Source organism: Pocillopora damicornis, chromosome 10 (genome assembly GCF_964200805.1).
Source record: "Pocillopora damicornis chromosome 10, jaPocDami1.2, whole genome shotgun sequence".
NCBI lineage: Eukaryota > Metazoa > Cnidaria > Anthozoa > Scleractinia > Pocilloporidae > Pocillopora > Pocillopora damicornis.
In genome coordinates, this window is record NC_142679.1 from 12,500,068 (window position 1) to 12,516,697 (window position 16,630).

Genomic DNA, 16,630 nt, shown 5'->3' on the forward strand with positions numbered 1-16,630 from the left:
GGATATTAAAAATCCAAATAAGAAAGATACGATTTTGAAACACTAGCTGCTCCTGATTTAAGCTTTTACTACTTTTTGCCTCCGCGTGAATTCTGCTAGCGGATGTAGTCATTACAACTGGGACACAACCTATTAATTTTCCTACTCTGACCTCCTCTTCTATATAGCTCTAACTCAAAAGCAGTTACTGAAAACAGCAGACGTCATTGTAAACATTGAAAATCAATCAAGTTTTTGTTCTCTGACCCAGAAAGAGCGTGCGAACTAAGAAAAGATGACGCTAATATGTATAGATACAAATGCATTATTTCGCGCACGGCTTTAATCTCCTATGTGGCAGCCTGTTATTTGGGAGCACAGGAAGGAAAGGATAAGTAACATACTAATGTGCAAAAATGCTGGTAAGATTTTCATTCTCATTTCTAAGGTGGCAAATATATATTGAGGAATTTTCCTCACAACGAAGCAGAGAAAGAAAAAAAACATGAAATAGAGCACATTTTTGATTTGTAAAGGATAAGTGACGATGAGATTGTAACAGTGAGTGCGTGCTTCATTAGCACTGGAGCGGGTGCATCACTGATGATTCGTTAGCACTATGACGTACAGAAACTGCGGAGCAACAATTTGGAAAGTGCTTGTATTTTTTTCTCTGAATTGTTGATTCAATATCTAAGTGAAAGTGCCCTTGACTCATCCACTAAATGTGATATGACGTCCAGTAAACTTTCGAAGTTCATATCAATTCATGTACTACGAAAACAAAACGAATAATGAAGAACTTAACAATTGTAAAGTCCTATATAGATCTATATACTGAACGATTTGTCAAGCGTCACCTCAGACTAAAACAACAAATGATGCATAGCTGGACACCACATGATTCAGAATTTGGAATAAAACGGAACGCACGACACTTAGCTTTCTCCTCACGTCTGAGTACCATTCAAATTTAATCAGTAATAGACATCTCAGGTCACTAGAGAAGACTTAAGGTTACTTCCCACCTTCGCGGGTGTCCTTCGGGAAAAATTCGTACGCGCGCTATTTTCATTGAAATTCTGGCAAACTACAGATCAGAAGAAAGCTTAATAACTGCAGATAACGATAAAAATATAATTTAAGCGACTTCTCTTTTTAGGAAGTGTTAGGAGCCGGTAAGGCATGAAACGATCGAAGGTTCTCTTATTGAATTTGTCGGGTATCGGATGCCGCAGCACGAGCAAAATGGCTGTATAGTCTTATTGGTAGGGCATCAATCAATGAAAGTGTGTCTGACTTTTTCTATATTCTGATTGGTTTTCTAGATATCGGCAACTAAAGTTGGAGTAGCTAAAAATATGCGAGGCGTGTTGTCTAAATGGACACCACGGGAAAAATATTTCAAATATCAAAATTTCCCGACACACTTTCGTTTGTCATTGTGTTGAAGGCCTAAATGTAATAAAGTCCTAAATGCAGTAAAGTCCTAAATGTAATAAAATTTGGTCCTAAATATAATAGAGTCCTAAATGTAATAACATTTGGTCCTAAATGTAATAATTACACGTTTTTGTTTTTTTTATCTCGATCGCTCAGTGGAGCGTTGAGGAGGACGACACAATAATGCGCAAAGTTGCCAAAGGCGAAGGCAAAACCCGCGACAAAAATGGAAAAACTGCGAATGTGCTGAGGAGCAAGACAATGAATCGACATACAGCTTTCAAAATTACGTTTCGTCGTGATATTTAATGTTTTTGTATCAAGGCTGGTACTTGCATAAAGAAAAGGGCACCTCGTTTTTTAACATTATGTATGGCAAATTTTGGTTTGACGGCGTATTCTTTGTTCAAAATCTGGACGCCAGCGCGAAGCTCCGCTAGAACTAGTCGCTTTCACAAAAATTTTTTTCCTTCTCTTGACAGAACGGTACTCTTTCTTTCCTCTTACGGCCCCTTTTTTTTTTTCATTTTACCAAGGACTTTCTTCCGCTTTTGATTTTTCCATGAGCAAAGATCTTTCCATAAGCAAAGAGCTTCCACGATGTAAACAAAAGTGCGCGATGTAAACAAAATATGGAAATAACACGAAAAACGAGCCCCAAGATGAGCGGTTGCCGCGAAAATTTCCCTAAGGGTTCGCCCGGGTCCGAGATAATGACACCTTTCTGATTTATTAACTTTTAGTTGAAAATACATTTTCTATATATCTCGGGTGCTTTTGAAGATTTCAGAAATTTTTTTTAGGAAATGTTAAGTTGAATGTTTCAATTCAGTTTAGTCAAATAAAAGACAAATCGATATTTTCGGCCTCTGAAGTTGGGACGTAACCTTAACGACCCTTAACACCCTGAAACAACATCTGCAATTGGCACCCTTTCCTTCAACGATGATTTCTGTACAGTGTCCCCTGACATCAAAATTCTCAATTCTGTTTCGAGTTCATCGGTAAACAGAATGTTGTGTAGGGTTCAGTTCTACCGCAGCCGGTTTGCAGATTCAAACTAGCAACAAACCTTCGATCGTTGGCCAATCATGACTAAAAACCTCACTGTTCTAGACATTAGAACAGCATGAAACTTCCTCAGGACGTCAATGGCTCGACGTTGTCATGTCTCGTTTGAATATCTCCTAATGTTCACCGCACTGAACAGCTACAGCTGTACATAGCCGTCTTTTACAAAATATGAGTCATATCCAGCGAAATGCTGTCCGAATGCTCTCCTGAAATGTCTAAGGTAGTTTTTTTGGCAAACGAAACTTTTCACCGTGCAGCGAAACCAGTTGGCACCGAAGAAGCTGGGACCAAATAGGAAAACCCGAATCAGAGCTCGGAGATATATGATAAGATTTAAATGGGAAAGAAGAAACACCTCCCTGATAGTTCACTTTTTAAGCCTCGCCTGTCCTCTTTTGTATTACAGGACGGACTTCATAACAGAAAATTACCTTAACACATACATACTCGCTAACTGAATGATTTAATTAGATAGCGATGGCAAACATGATTTATTCTGAGGTCGGTGAACTCAGATTGGTTATTTTTGTAATTTTTAGGTCAAACACAGTTGTCACGGCTTGTGTTATGCCTGTGATGTTACCGGTTGTTGATTTGAATTAGATAAAATTCGGAAGTAGTGTGAATACGCTCTTTTTTCCTTGCTTATTTGACGGATTCTTTTGAATAACATACATTACGCACGGTTACAGGAATTCAATCACTGAAGAAGAAGTCAGTATATTCGCCCTTTGGGTTTGGGAACCACCCCAGGTCTTCATCTTTCCACTTCTTTGGACTTGCACTTTCACTTGTTCCCGCGCACGATGTGCCATTTAGAACGGCGAGTCGGCAAACAGCCACAACAGCCACAAGTTGCTTCATCTGATCTCGTGAAATCCTCGCATTCACCACAAGAGCATTTCCCTCTATCCATTCCTCGTAAATCCTTGCCCATTTTCAAGTTTTCAGGTTATTTTTGACTTGGAGGAGGTGGGGGGAGGGTCAGATGTTTTTGTGTAGGTATTTGTGAAGGGTCATGCATAGATCCATTCTGGGAAGTGGGAGGGCCACGACTTTTTTCCGCAAAAAATTTCTAAAATACCCCGACCCACCCCCCCCCCCCCCAATAAAAAACGTACCTTCCCTTATGTGATTTACAATAATAAATTAGTCCTCTTCGATAACGCTTAAAAGTATGTTTTGTATTTTGACTTTGAGTGATTTTTGTTCATCAGCTGCTTGTTACGACATTCTCAAGCTCTGGAAGTAATTCAAGCGTAAAATGATTTCTTTTCGCCGTGAAATGTGTAACGTTTAATCAATCAAATCTCAAAAATCAAAAATGTTAAGAAAAATCCTTTGTTAAGTTTTACTTTCCTTGTTAAATTTCAAGGAAAATAGTTTTTAAACTTTAATTTAGCACGTTGGACACCTTTTTCTTAGAGGTGACTTAAGGTGTAAACATGTAGTACTTTTCATCGTCCACTATGCATCATCAAAATATGGCAATTAGGTTAGTTATTTAGCGATATAATACTTATGGTGAATGTTGAATACTGCTGACTGACCTCTGAGGATGTAATACCAACAATGGAATCCTTTCAATTCTTTATCCTGGTCTGACAAGAGTCGTATGCTCAGACTTCCGTTTCGACTGTCAGAGATCGATTGAAAACTCCGCAATGTCTTTGTTTGAAGGTAAAGGTGAGAGAATTGCCCTCCAATATCTTTGACTTTGAGTGATTTTTTCCCCCTGAGTTCGTCAGCTGTTCGTTACGACATTCTCACGCTCTGGAAGTAATTCAAGCGTAAAATGATTTCTTTTCGCCGTGAAATGTGTAACGTTTAATCAATCAAATCTCAAAAATCAAAAAAGGTAAGAAAAATCCTTTGTTCAGTTTTACTTTCCTGCTAAAGTTCAAGGGATGTAGCCTATTATTATTGATGGTGACATTAAAACAGGGAGAGAGTTCATTTTCATTCTCACTTTTAGTTTGGTACTTTTACGCCCTCCTGTTACTCCATTCTTTTCTTTGCCATAAAATAACGCATTCCAGATAAATCATGCTACTCTTTATACAGAAAGTTAGCAATATTGGTTGCTATGCAGCCAATCGACTCTATGATACCGAATTCCTTATTCCATTGATTTTCTAAAATCTCATAGCTTATAATTAATTAAACAATTTTTACTCCCACCCCAAACAACAAGCCACTTTGCATACATGAAAATTCTGGTTTAGTTATCAGACCCGGAAAGAGTGTGCTATCTTACGGATATTACAAATCCAAATATGAAAGATATGATTTTGAAACACTAGCTGCTCTTGATTTAAGCTTTTACTAATTTTTGCTTCCGCGTGAATTCTGGTAGCGGATGTAGACGTTGCAACTGGGACACAACCTATTAATTTCTCTACTTTGACCTCGTCTTCTATGTAGCTCTAACTCAAAAGCGGTTACTAAAAACAGCAGACGTCATTGTAAACATTGAAAATCAATCATGTTTTTGTGCTCTGACCCAGAAAGAGCGTGCGAACTAAGAAAAGATGACGCTAATATGCATCGATACAAATGCATTATTTTGTGTAAGGGTTTAATCTCCTATGTGGCAGCCTGTTATTTAGAGGACCAGAAAGGAAAGGATAAGTAACATACTGATAAGCAAAAATGTTGGTAAGAATTTCTTTCTCGTTTCTAAGGTGGCAAATATATATTGATGAATGTTTCTCACAACGAAGAAAAAAAAAACCTAAAATAGAGCACATTTTGATCTGTAACTGATAAGTGACGATGAGATTGTAACAATAAGTGCGTGCTTCATTAGCACTGGAGCGGGTGTATCAATGATGACTCGTTAGGCACTACGAGAAACTAAGCAACAGTTTGGAAAGTGCTTCAACAATTTCCTTGAATTTTTCAGTCAATATCTACGTGAAAATACCCTTGACGTATCCACTGAATGTGATATGAAGTTCAGTAAACATTTGAAGTTCATATCAATTCATGTACTACGAACACAGATCTATATACTGAACGATTCTTCAAGCGTCGTCTACTCTGAAACAACAAATGATGCACAGCTGGACACCACATGATTCAGAATTTGGGATGAAACGGAACACACGACACTTAGCTTTCTCCTTACGTCTGAGTACCATTCAAATTTAATCAGTGATAGACACATCTCAGGTCACTAAAGAAGACTTAAGGTTACTCCCCACCTTCGCAGGCGAGTTTCACTGAAATCCTAGCAAACTATACATCAGAAGAAAGCTTAATTACTGCAGATTACGATAAAAATATGATTTAAGTGACTTTTCTTTTAAGGGCGCTTATCAGAGTGTGAATTTGTGTCTTGCAGCTGCCGTCGTCTTTTTCTTCATTGCCTGCAGCTCGAAGATATGCCGCAATTTCTAGCCATATGGGCTTTTTTCTTGTGCATGATTTTAGCTGGAGTTGGATATTCTCGTCTCCCACTTTTCAATTAACAGGAGGGTTTCTCTGTGCTCTCAAACTCCTCCGCGTGTTTTGGTTTCTGTCGCCATTTTGAATGTGTTTTATTAAACACGATTGTCAAACTACCTCGCGCTTTAGTTTTGTTAAACACGGTTTTAGAAGTGTTTTCAGTGTTAAACGCGCCCGCAGCGTGAACAGCCAATCTTATTAAATCTGTTTATCAAAACAAATTTTAAACATGTTTAAGCTTTGGTGTGAACGGGGTATAAGTGACAAACTCAAGTAACTTAGTCTGAATAATTGGAATGAAGTAATCGTGTTAATGCAATTCACGAAGTTTTTGGGAAACGTTCATCAGAGCAAATTGCACATCTTGCAGAGCGAGGGAAAGTAATTGGCAATAGGAGATGTTAAGGTTATGAACGCTCTTGTGCACCTCACAAAATTTCATATCAATCCTCAGTGAAGTATCAAAAATTGTAGCTTAGAGATAGAAATTTCATCACTACCGGTATGAAAATGACTTTTTTCGCTGTTACAAAACAGTTCCATGGCCTTCATTAGTGGACTACTGCTGTTATATGTTTGGGCTATTTACGGAAAAGATTACAAGTTATAGGCACACATCTCAACTTAATTAAGTTCCACAAGCTTTCAAACATAACCATGGCCTTAATTGATTTAGCTTGCAAAAGATCTTTTTCCCTTCAATTCAAACAAAAGCTCACGAAATTTACATTCATCAACAGTTGTGTAGAACAGTGATGTAAGTTTCTGTAAATATCATTTACGTCATTCAAATTTGTTTTGATCCTGTTAGTTCTTCCCGAAAAATCAAAAGCTCGCTTGTTCGTTTCATTAGACATTTCCTCGGTCCCTCATTGGTAGAGTACCTCGGAAACGGTTGAATAAAATTCAGTTCAATCCTCGATTCCCATTTAGGACTTCTTTTCCAATTTCCTCGGATAATAAAGAATGGTTCAACTAATTATAATAAAGAAAGTGAAATCATATAAATTAATTCATTATGTTGATTAAATGTGATTACTCAGAAGGATTTTGAAACTATGAAAAAGTTCGTTAATCCGAAAGCGAAGTGTCACATATTTCCTTCTGACATTTTTCCCCGCTGAAACGAAGAACAAGTTTACATAACGTATGTGATGTGCAAACAAATAACGTTTTTTCTTTCGTTTGATAGAAGGTCTATATCCTCATCCTTTCAAATCTGCTTGTTATCAAGTTAACAGAAGGTAAGAGCTCAAATTCCCAATACGCCGTTACTATACGTATTACTTCTACTAGTCTGTACTTATAAGAATCAATAACCTAGTTGCTTTGTAAGTAATAGCTGAAGTCAGTTAAAATGGCGCTGTCTTAACAATTACACCAGTGGTATCACTGACCCAAAAATTTGTTTCAAGTGCTTTTCAAGACGCATCAGCTGGTTTTGTTGTTGTGTCTCCTAACCTCGTGATATTTAGCAAGAGAAGGTAAACCTACGAGATTCTTTGGTTTTATCGACAAAGTTACTGAAGTAAATTTATCACCATTAAGGGAGTGTAAAACTGACATTTGGGGCGTTATAGCATTTGGGATAGGAATTTTATGAGAAGACAAGAAAACTTCGTGTAAACACTAGTGTAAACTGCGCAGCACCTAGTGTTGTTAGTCGTGAGGTGATAAAATAACACTGAATTTACTCCATTTCAGCTGGAGAGTTAGTTCACATTACAGATTGGGAAGGAACATTATCTACTCCAGGCTACCCTAACATATACCCGACCAACTCGAATCTCACTTGGATCAAGTCAGTTTCACCTGGTAATAAAGCAAAGATCACTATCATAGATTTTGAGGTAAAGAATACGGCAAACCAAAATAAACATAATTCTTGAGTAATTCTCGCTTTTTTTGCCGATAGTTGGATTGGACATTAGCAAGAGGGCAAGCTTAATCGCCCTGGATGAAGATTGATGAAATACAAAGCCGTCCCTTTGGCGGAGGATTTTCCAAACAGCGACTGATAATAGAGCCCACCAATATAACCAATCGTCTTATAACGGTCACGTAACCAATGAAAGTTCTTCGTTTTATGCGGAAACCGCTCTCTTTAGGTAGATTGATAAACTCGTAGACGGCTGTATCCTGTTCTTAATTATTGGTTTTCATATGACTTTCTTCTCAACAGACGCAATGCAATGGAGACTACTTAGAGATCAGGGATGGAGACAGTATGGCGTCTCCGCTGATTGAGCGATTTTGTGGGAAACTTGATAGGTCGCCAAGTGAGATTACCTCATCCGGGACTAGCATCTTACTGCACTTTGTGTCTGACAACGTAAATGACACCTCCATGGATCGAGGATTTTTCTTGCAGCACTCTGGTGGGTTAAAGAGTTCCAACTAACTAATGTTCAAGGGGTTGAGGGTGGAGGTTGCAGTAAAATTGGCTGGGATTCCACAGCTAGAATAAGGGCTTTTCAACGTAACGTTCGTCCCGCCGTCTCCCGTTGGGACGGAACCCTTTGATGGAAAAAAAATTGACGGTAGACGAGTGTATCACTACGATGATTGACCACCACCTTTTTTACAATATCACTCCACTTTCTCGTAGAAATGCAATGTGAAGAAAGACAAAGATCAACTAAGGAACATTGTTTGATTTGACACAAAAAACATCCAAGCTGATCATGAGAAATGAAGGGTGCATCTCACATAGAAATAGTAATTTGCAATCGGGAATTTAAGAATTAAATGGATACCTGTAAAGATACAAGAATATCTCGGTTCCTTATTTCTGTTTATAGGAATATGTAAAGTACACATTAACAAGACCAATGGAGTCATTACCACGCCAAATTACCCTAACGACTACCCGAACTATATGGACTGTCTCTGGACGATACAGCTTCACCCTGCCATGCTAATCCCGCTAGTATGCGACGAAATTGCCATAGAAAAAGAAGAAGACTGTCGTTATGATTACATGGAGATACTGGAGGGCGATGGTCTTCACTCTACGGTCATAGAAAGACATTGTGGAGTTTTGAATCGATCTTTGACAGTCGAGCTAAACGGAAGTTTGAGTATACGGTTCGTGTCCGACCAGGATAAAGAAAATAAAGGATTCCGTTGTTCATATAACATCCTCAGAGGTTAGTTGGCAATAAACAACATTCACTTTTAGTATTAAATCTCCAAACAACCAAACTAATTACCATTTCTTATAATGCATCGCGAGGCTCAACTATCTTCTCTCTGTCTCTGTAACGTGTTTCTTAGAAAAGGGAATGAAGGTAAGAGATTGAATCCGCGGCACGCGTCTTGCTCCGAGGGTCGTGCATCTTATGTTACTCAAATTGTCTCGTTGTCGGCAGTCACTCGCCGTCTGAAGTTTTAATTCGTGTAGTAAATGCTATTTGTAAATGTCAAATGAGAGAGAGTAAAAATAGCTCACCACCAAGAGGGGAAGAAATATTTTGGCTACAATCGCCAAATATCACAAATCATAAAATTGTTTATTAAACATAACTAAATTACAATATCTCTGTGAAGAAAATTTAACACTTTACTACTTATTTAAATTAGACCTGTGTGGGAAGTAGAAAGCTATCCTCTGCTACTATTAGAGTAGCATTTTATGATCTTAGGATTATAGTTAAGATATCATTATATCTATTTCTGATAATCTTTTAAAGATTGTGATATAATTCCCCAAGGTAATTAACAAATTAACTGGTTCGGTAGCACATAAAGCACCAGTATATTACAAGATAAATTCTCTCATAACATAACTAACACGCCCAAAATTGACAAAGATGATCACTCTGCAATTCATATGAACATCACTGGACTAGTAACCTAACTGCACGATAAAGGAAAAAGTCAAACAGAAAAGCGTCGTGCGCACTCTTAAACAAATCTTGACGCTGCAACAGTTGATGTCCCTCGTAACTTCCCTCACGTGCTCACTCCATTTATCGTTAGTCAGAGGACATTGGACGCTGTGGACAGAGTGGACGGAGTGTTCCCGCCATAAAAACCAGACTAGAAGCAGAATGTGTGTAAATCCTTTGCCAGAAAGCGGACTGGAACTGCTTTGTGGTGATGTAGCAGAAACAGAGAGGCGGAACTGTAGTAAGTGGACCTCCACATTTATTTGCTGAGGCAAATGATAATGTTGTTGGTCAGTTGATCATCTGACTTCGAAATGAACATACGAGAAAAAGGGTGATAATAAACTTGGACGACCACGCAGCGGGAGTCCGATTTGTTTATCACGAGTATGATTGCAGAGCGAATTGAAACGACACGAGTTGTTATTACCAATTAATCATAAAAATTACACTATCCTTAAAAAGAAGAATTGCCAAATTATGACAGAGAGGTAAAACTTGCGATCTGCATCATATCAAAGTCATTGCCCACAATGCAGGACATTGGACATTAGTGACTTTTACATGACCGTGGCATTATTACGTTTGCTCGGTGTAACCAAAATTCAAGATGGCGGCTCGTCCAAAAAGAAAATCGCGACCACCAAAACGTTTTATTGACGAAGTTGAGCAACTAAAGCCTTGTGCTATGAAAAAAAGTCAAAGAAGGAAATTAACCTAATAGGTTAAAATAAATAATAGATCGCTTCTTGTAATGCCCACAGGACTTTTCTGATCTGGCAAGGGCTTGTCGCAGTTTTTCTTCAATTTTAAGTCTTTTTGTCACTTTATTAACGACATTATCCTCGAGCATCTTTTTCTGCCCCCTGAGCTCCTTGTTCTCTTGTAGTACAGCGGATTTGTCTAACTCGTGATAATACTCTCTGAACGCATACGTACTTCATTTCCGTTGATAAAGTAATCTCCTCGCGCACACACCACCCTTCTTTCTGGCAGAATCAATCTTTCCTTTTAGCGTCCAAATTTTGTTCCTGATTGTATTTTCCTGATATCGGGGTCACGCAATACTCTGTTTGGCAAATGTCGCAATGACTTTGATATGAAGCCCCAATTTAGGAGTCTGTGTTTCTAAGGTGATTGAAACCAAAGTTGTGATTGGTTGAGTTAAACTACAACTTTGAATGTGATTGGTTGATTTTAACTACAACTTTGAATGTGATTGGTTGATTTAAACTACAACTTTGAACTCTCTGATAACAAACTTTCCGATAACAAACCATCTGTTAACAACTTGGCAAGTAAACAATCACAATCGAGGAAATTTTAATTTTTATAATTTATTGTTTTATCTAATCAGATATGACCTATTTACTATAAAAACTATACTATTACAATATTTATTCTTTTTTTGGTTTTTTCAATCAACAGGTTTTCGATCATGGTCAAACACTATCCTACTATCTTCAAGTGGTACTTACCACACATCAAGTCTTCCCAGCTTTTCTTTAATGTCAAGTCATTTCAGTGGAACTGTGCACTTAGGTCAAGACAACACCTTACCAAATCCAAGTCATACCTCTGCTGCAACCTTCTTAAGTCAATCCGATGTCACGCTTTCTGCGAGTAATTCTAACGTCAAAACGTCTTTAAGGCAATCTATTTTAAATTACTCGATGGGCGCACAAAGTCTGCCTTTTTCCACCTTGTCACAATATTCAAGTGGTGATAATGTAACTGACGTTTCGCGTACTTCAAGCTATTCAGTCGTAGCACTCCAAGCAAACGAATCGCTTGACGTCCTTGAACGTAACTATGGTGCCAGTTTTGCATTGTCGTCAAGTCAGCTTGATGCTGGACTTTCCGCGAGTCATTATCACAATACTCTTTCGTCGAGTCATCTCAACGTGCCAAGTTCTCATGATGTGATGAGGCCCCCAAGTCGATATGATGGCTCAACCTCTAAACGTAATTACCTTGTCACACAATCCACAAGTCAGGACAATGTCACATTTTCTTCAGGTGCTTTGCTTGTTTCAGTACTTCCGAGTCATTCTGTTATCAAGTTATCTCTAGAGAAATCTCAGGTCATGCAGTCTGTAACACTTAAAACACTTCAACGCACACATCATAACACAGGATATTCTTATTTGGAGACAATTAACATATTAAGTACTTCCCCTCTTGGTGAAAAAATCGTTACTCACACAAATCATGCAAGCAGAGTTGATTTAAGCTCAAGGAAGACGGATACCTCTACCCAAAATAGACTTTCAGCCTTGCCCTATTTTTACACACCGTCAATATTTGCATTAAACAAGTCCATTGTTACAAATATCAACTCAGCTGCAAAGACAAGTAACACATCTGAAAAAGCCAGACACGACCATATGAACACATCAAATGTTCTCCATTCAGCATCCTTACCTTCCGGCGTAAGTTTTCAGTTCTCAGTTCTCTCTGGAACATTTATTCCTTCCACCGGAAAAAGATCTCAAGATGGCATCGCATCATTGGTATATGAAAGTACCTTGACAAGGCCTTCACTATCCGTACACAGAGACACACCGTTGTCTGCAAATCCAAACTCAAATACCGTGGACACCTCTCATGCCTCTCCAGTCGACTCATCAATCAATGGCAACTCCTCTGACAAATCTTCTTCAGGATCAAGCTCAATGAATTATTTAGTAGGAGTACACAAAAGATACATGCAGATGGTGCAACTCTTATGTACAACTGTTGTTTCTGTGATGTTACCGGTTGTTGATTGAACTGGAAAAAATTTGGAGGTAGTCTTAAAACGCTTTTTTTTTTCCTTGCTAATTTGGAAGATTTGTAACGGCTGCCACGCCTTTGCCACCGGACATTGATTCGCTATAAGTTTATTTCGTGTTAAACGTGTTAAACCGCAAAAATGACGTTACTGTTTGTCCATTAGGAACGTGAACTTTAAGTTCCACCCGGAACCGCATTTTAGTTAGTTGTCTTGCTTTGGGCTAACGATAAGACGTGTTTATCGGAAGGTTTATCACCTTATCTTTAAGTTCGCTTTGGTCAAACTCTTACAAGCGGGACTGTTATGTAAGTGCCCATATTCCTTTCCTTGCGTTTGTCTAAATATCTAATCTTTTAGTAGTTTCGCCTAGTTTTTACACTAGTTTCTTTATTGCTCGTTTTCGTAACTTTGTGGCTTACGTTGTTCACGCTTCGTTAGAAAGCTACGCGTTTTTCCCATTTGGTTATTAGTTTTGTTAGAGTTCGTTTTCATTTGAAGATAGTCTTTTTGTAAGTTTGTTTTTGAGTTTTAGCTAGTCTTTGGATCTTGCATTTATATCGGAATGATTGGAATGGTGGTTCCTATGTTAGAATTCAGCTTAGCATCTTCCTTATAATTTCATATTCGTTTCAGTTTACGATAAGTACTTGGATACCTCGACTACGTGAAATAAAACGATTCAAGGCTTGTCCGTAAATTATATCCTCGCTTCATAGTGTCTTTTGCGAAACTTATCGTTGTCGTTGAAAATTTGCTTCGCTTGTGTTGTCCGCCACAAGATTATTTTAATAACATGTTACGCAAGGTTTCAGGAATTCGATCACTAACGTAGAAGTTGAGAACGTTTTTGGAAAGTAACCTTCTGTAACGAGAAAGACTATTTAAAAAAACTCAAGAAAGTGTACATGAAACTGAGAACATTTTAAATTTTCAATGCATGTCAGGGGAAAAAGTGCTGTTTACGGTTGTGTTTTCACTAGACCACTTTTCTAGCTGAACATTCTTTCTAGGTGTTCGTTTACAGACCGACATTTACCACTTAAACTTGATATCTGTTTTCACCGTGAAATTTAACCCGAAATTTAAGCCGTTTACTCAGAAGATTCAAATTACAAAAGCGGGCAACTTTGAAAAAATAGCAGGAGACGAAGCATTTTTAATGACTTCTCTTGCATATTGTTCCTCGCCGTATTTCTCCGAAGGAGATGGTATTTCTTTCAGGGGATGCGACTAATGTCTCGACAAATGTAGAGGATGTGACGGATTTTTGGAAAGGGAAACTATTACGAGTGAATTCGTCTGTCATTTCGAAAGCACTGTTTGCAAAGTGAACCACGAGGTGAGCGCGAGCGTCTGGAAAATATTTGCCAGTTCACGATTTGGCAAGCATCTGTCAGTAAGGGCAATCTGATTGACGGCGGTATTTACCAGGACGAGTTATACCATCTCGCGAGGTAGCATAACTTTGCGGGAATTTCCGGTCATGAAAGCGAGATAATCCCTTGTTTTTTCATGTGAAAACAGCTTGCATTTTTAACTCGCTAAACTCAGGACGAGCTGTTTTCATTGTACTTCCGAACTTTTCCGACTTTAACTAGTCAAATTTGTTCTAGTGAAAACACAACCTACGACAACCTACAAAGAGCTTCTCTGAAGAGTACGGTGAGGGATACAGTTCAGGCTCAGGTAAGCTTTGATTCAATCTTCCTAAACAATCAACACTCGCACTACGTAACGACCGTAACTGGTATAGCGATTATTACGGGAGCAAACATCGTAGGTACGTGTTGTAACCACTGCGTTCAGTGCTTGTCACGTGAAAAAAATTCAATCTTTGAAGCAAGAATTTGTTGATGTTCGCCGACTCAGTCTGAATAATACTCAGTCGGAATAATTGGAATGAAGAAACCGTGTTAATGAAATTCACGAAGATATCTATATTAGTTTTTTTTTTTAATGGAAAATGTTCATTAGAGCAACTGGCCCATCTTGCAAAGCGAGGGAAAGTAATTGACGATAGGAAATTTTAAGGTTATGAGCGCTCTTATGCACCCAAAAATGTTCATTCTTAACTTGAGTATCAAAAGTTGAAGCCTCGAGATGGGAATTATAACATTTAAAATGAATAGTGAAGAACCGACTTAAAATTGTGTAGTCCTATAGAGATCTATGTATTGAACGATTCGTCAAGTGTCATCAACTCCAAAACTACAAATGATGCACGCGTTTATTTGAAATGATGCACAGCTGGACACAGCATGATTTAGAATTTTGAATAAAACGGAACACACAACACTTAGCTATCTCCTTACGTCTGAGTACCATTCAAATTTAATCGGTGATTTACACCTCTCAGGCCACTAAAGAAGACTTAATGACCCTAAACACCCTCAAGCAACATCTGCAATTGGCTCTCCTTCAAAGATGTTTTCTGTACAGTGTCCTCTGACACCAAAGTTCTCAATTCTGTTTCGGGTTTATCCGTTTGCAGGACGTTGTGTAGGGTTCAGTTTTACCGCGGTTTGCTGATTCAAACCAACAACGAACCTTGTCTGCCAATCACGACTGTAAACCTCACTGTCCTAGATGGCCGACATTTGTACAGCTGTATGACACTTCCTTGGGACGTCAATGGCTCAACATTGTTATATATCGTTTGAATTTCTCTTAACGTTCACCGCATTGAACAGCAGTACGTCGCCGTTTTTTACAAAACGTGAGTCGTATCCAACGAAGTACTGTTCGAATGCTCTTCTGAAATGTCTGAAATTAGTTTTTGGCGAACGAAGACTTTTTTTCCCGTGCGGTTAAAACATAGAACCCGTTATAACCGAAACTGGAAAAACTGAACCAGAGCTCGGATATATATGACAAGATAAATATTGGTAATAGGACTGAGTGGAGTCCAATTCGGTCTGTAATCAAACGAGTAATTAACAAAATCGGACGACCGCGAAGCGGGAGTCCGATTTGTTGATCCGAGTATGATTACCGACAGAATTGGACGACGTGAGGTCTTGTTACAAATTAAATAAAACTATGACAAAATTTGAGAAAGAAACTAGGCGTCGGTAATACGTTTTCGTAAAAACAACAACAAGAACAACAGTTAATTTAGCGAATGCGAGACGACAGCGCGCTCATGACGCATTCTGTCTAGTTACGCAGGCATGACTTGTTAACTGTCCCTTTAATTGTCCTATTGCACCGTCCAATTACAAGCATAACGCGTAAACCGTCCTATTAGTGCTTAAATCGGGCTGGTGATCACCAATCACGTTCGAGAATTTTGTTATAGTTTTGACTGAAATGGAAAAAAAATAACCTCCCTGATAGTTCTCTTTTTAAACTTCGTCGGTCCTCTTTTGAATAACAGGACGGGCTTCATAACAGGAAATACCTGTTCGCTAATTGTATGGTTTAATTGGGTAGCGATGGCGAATATGATTAATTCTGAGGTTGATGAACTCAGATCGGGTATTTTTGTAATTTTTGGGTCAAACACAGTTGTCAGGGCTTGTATCATGTCTGTGAGGTTACCGGTTGTTGATTTGAATTGGACAAAATTTGGAAGTCGTCATAAAAGATTTATTTTAAACTAATAACAATAGCAATTTTTTATGCATGTTTGTGGGAAAAAGTGCTGTTTACATTAAAGATGAAAATAACGTTTAGAACAAAAACGAAATGTTTAAAACGTCTTCAGCATTATCTTCATCTTTAATTAGGAGATCAACACAACGGGAATTTGGAAACAATAGGAAACAGTTTATTTTCCCAAATTACGTTATATAATCTTCTCCTTTACTTCTTCTCAGTTTCTTTTTTTTTAATTTTTGCTTACTTATTGATTACCCAAACACCTGTTAAAATGCGTTATACAGCGAAATAAAATTCTCCTACACTTTGTAAATTTATCAAAATAGCATGAAGATGTTTTTACACGTAACTAATGATATCAAAATGTGTTTACCGCAAATTAAATATTGAGTGTTTTGGTGAGGTAAGTAAGAAAGAA

The 16,630-nt window shown here is 38.1% G+C and overlaps 1 protein-coding gene across 1 annotated transcript; it reads left to right on the forward strand.

The window, feature by feature from the left end:
* The first annotated feature begins 341 nt into the window (after positions 1-341).
* LOC149038984 (uncharacterized) lies at positions 342-13,309 on the forward strand. Its single transcript, XM_089184305.1, has 7 exons — positions 342-401; positions 7,142-7,190; positions 7,651-7,796; positions 8,129-8,324; positions 8,748-9,095; positions 9,928-10,077; positions 11,265-13,309. The coding sequence occupies exons 1-7, from the start codon at positions 396-398 to the stop codon at positions 12,605-12,607; spliced, it is 2,238 nt and encodes a 745-aa protein (XP_089040431.1). The 5' UTR covers positions 342-395; the 3' UTR covers positions 12,608-13,309.
* Positions 13,310-16,630: the final 3,321 nt, after the last annotated feature.

Coding starts and splice junctions, on each gene's coding strand:
- LOC149038984 (XM_089184305.1), top strand. Junction 7,797..8,128: donor TCACTATCATAGATTTTGAG/GTAAAGAATACG, acceptor TCTTCTCAACAG/ACGCAATGCAATGGAGACTA. Junction 8,325..8,747: donor ATTTTTCTTGCAGCACTCTG/GTGGGTTAAAGA, acceptor TTCTGTTTATAG/GAATATGTAAAGTACACATT.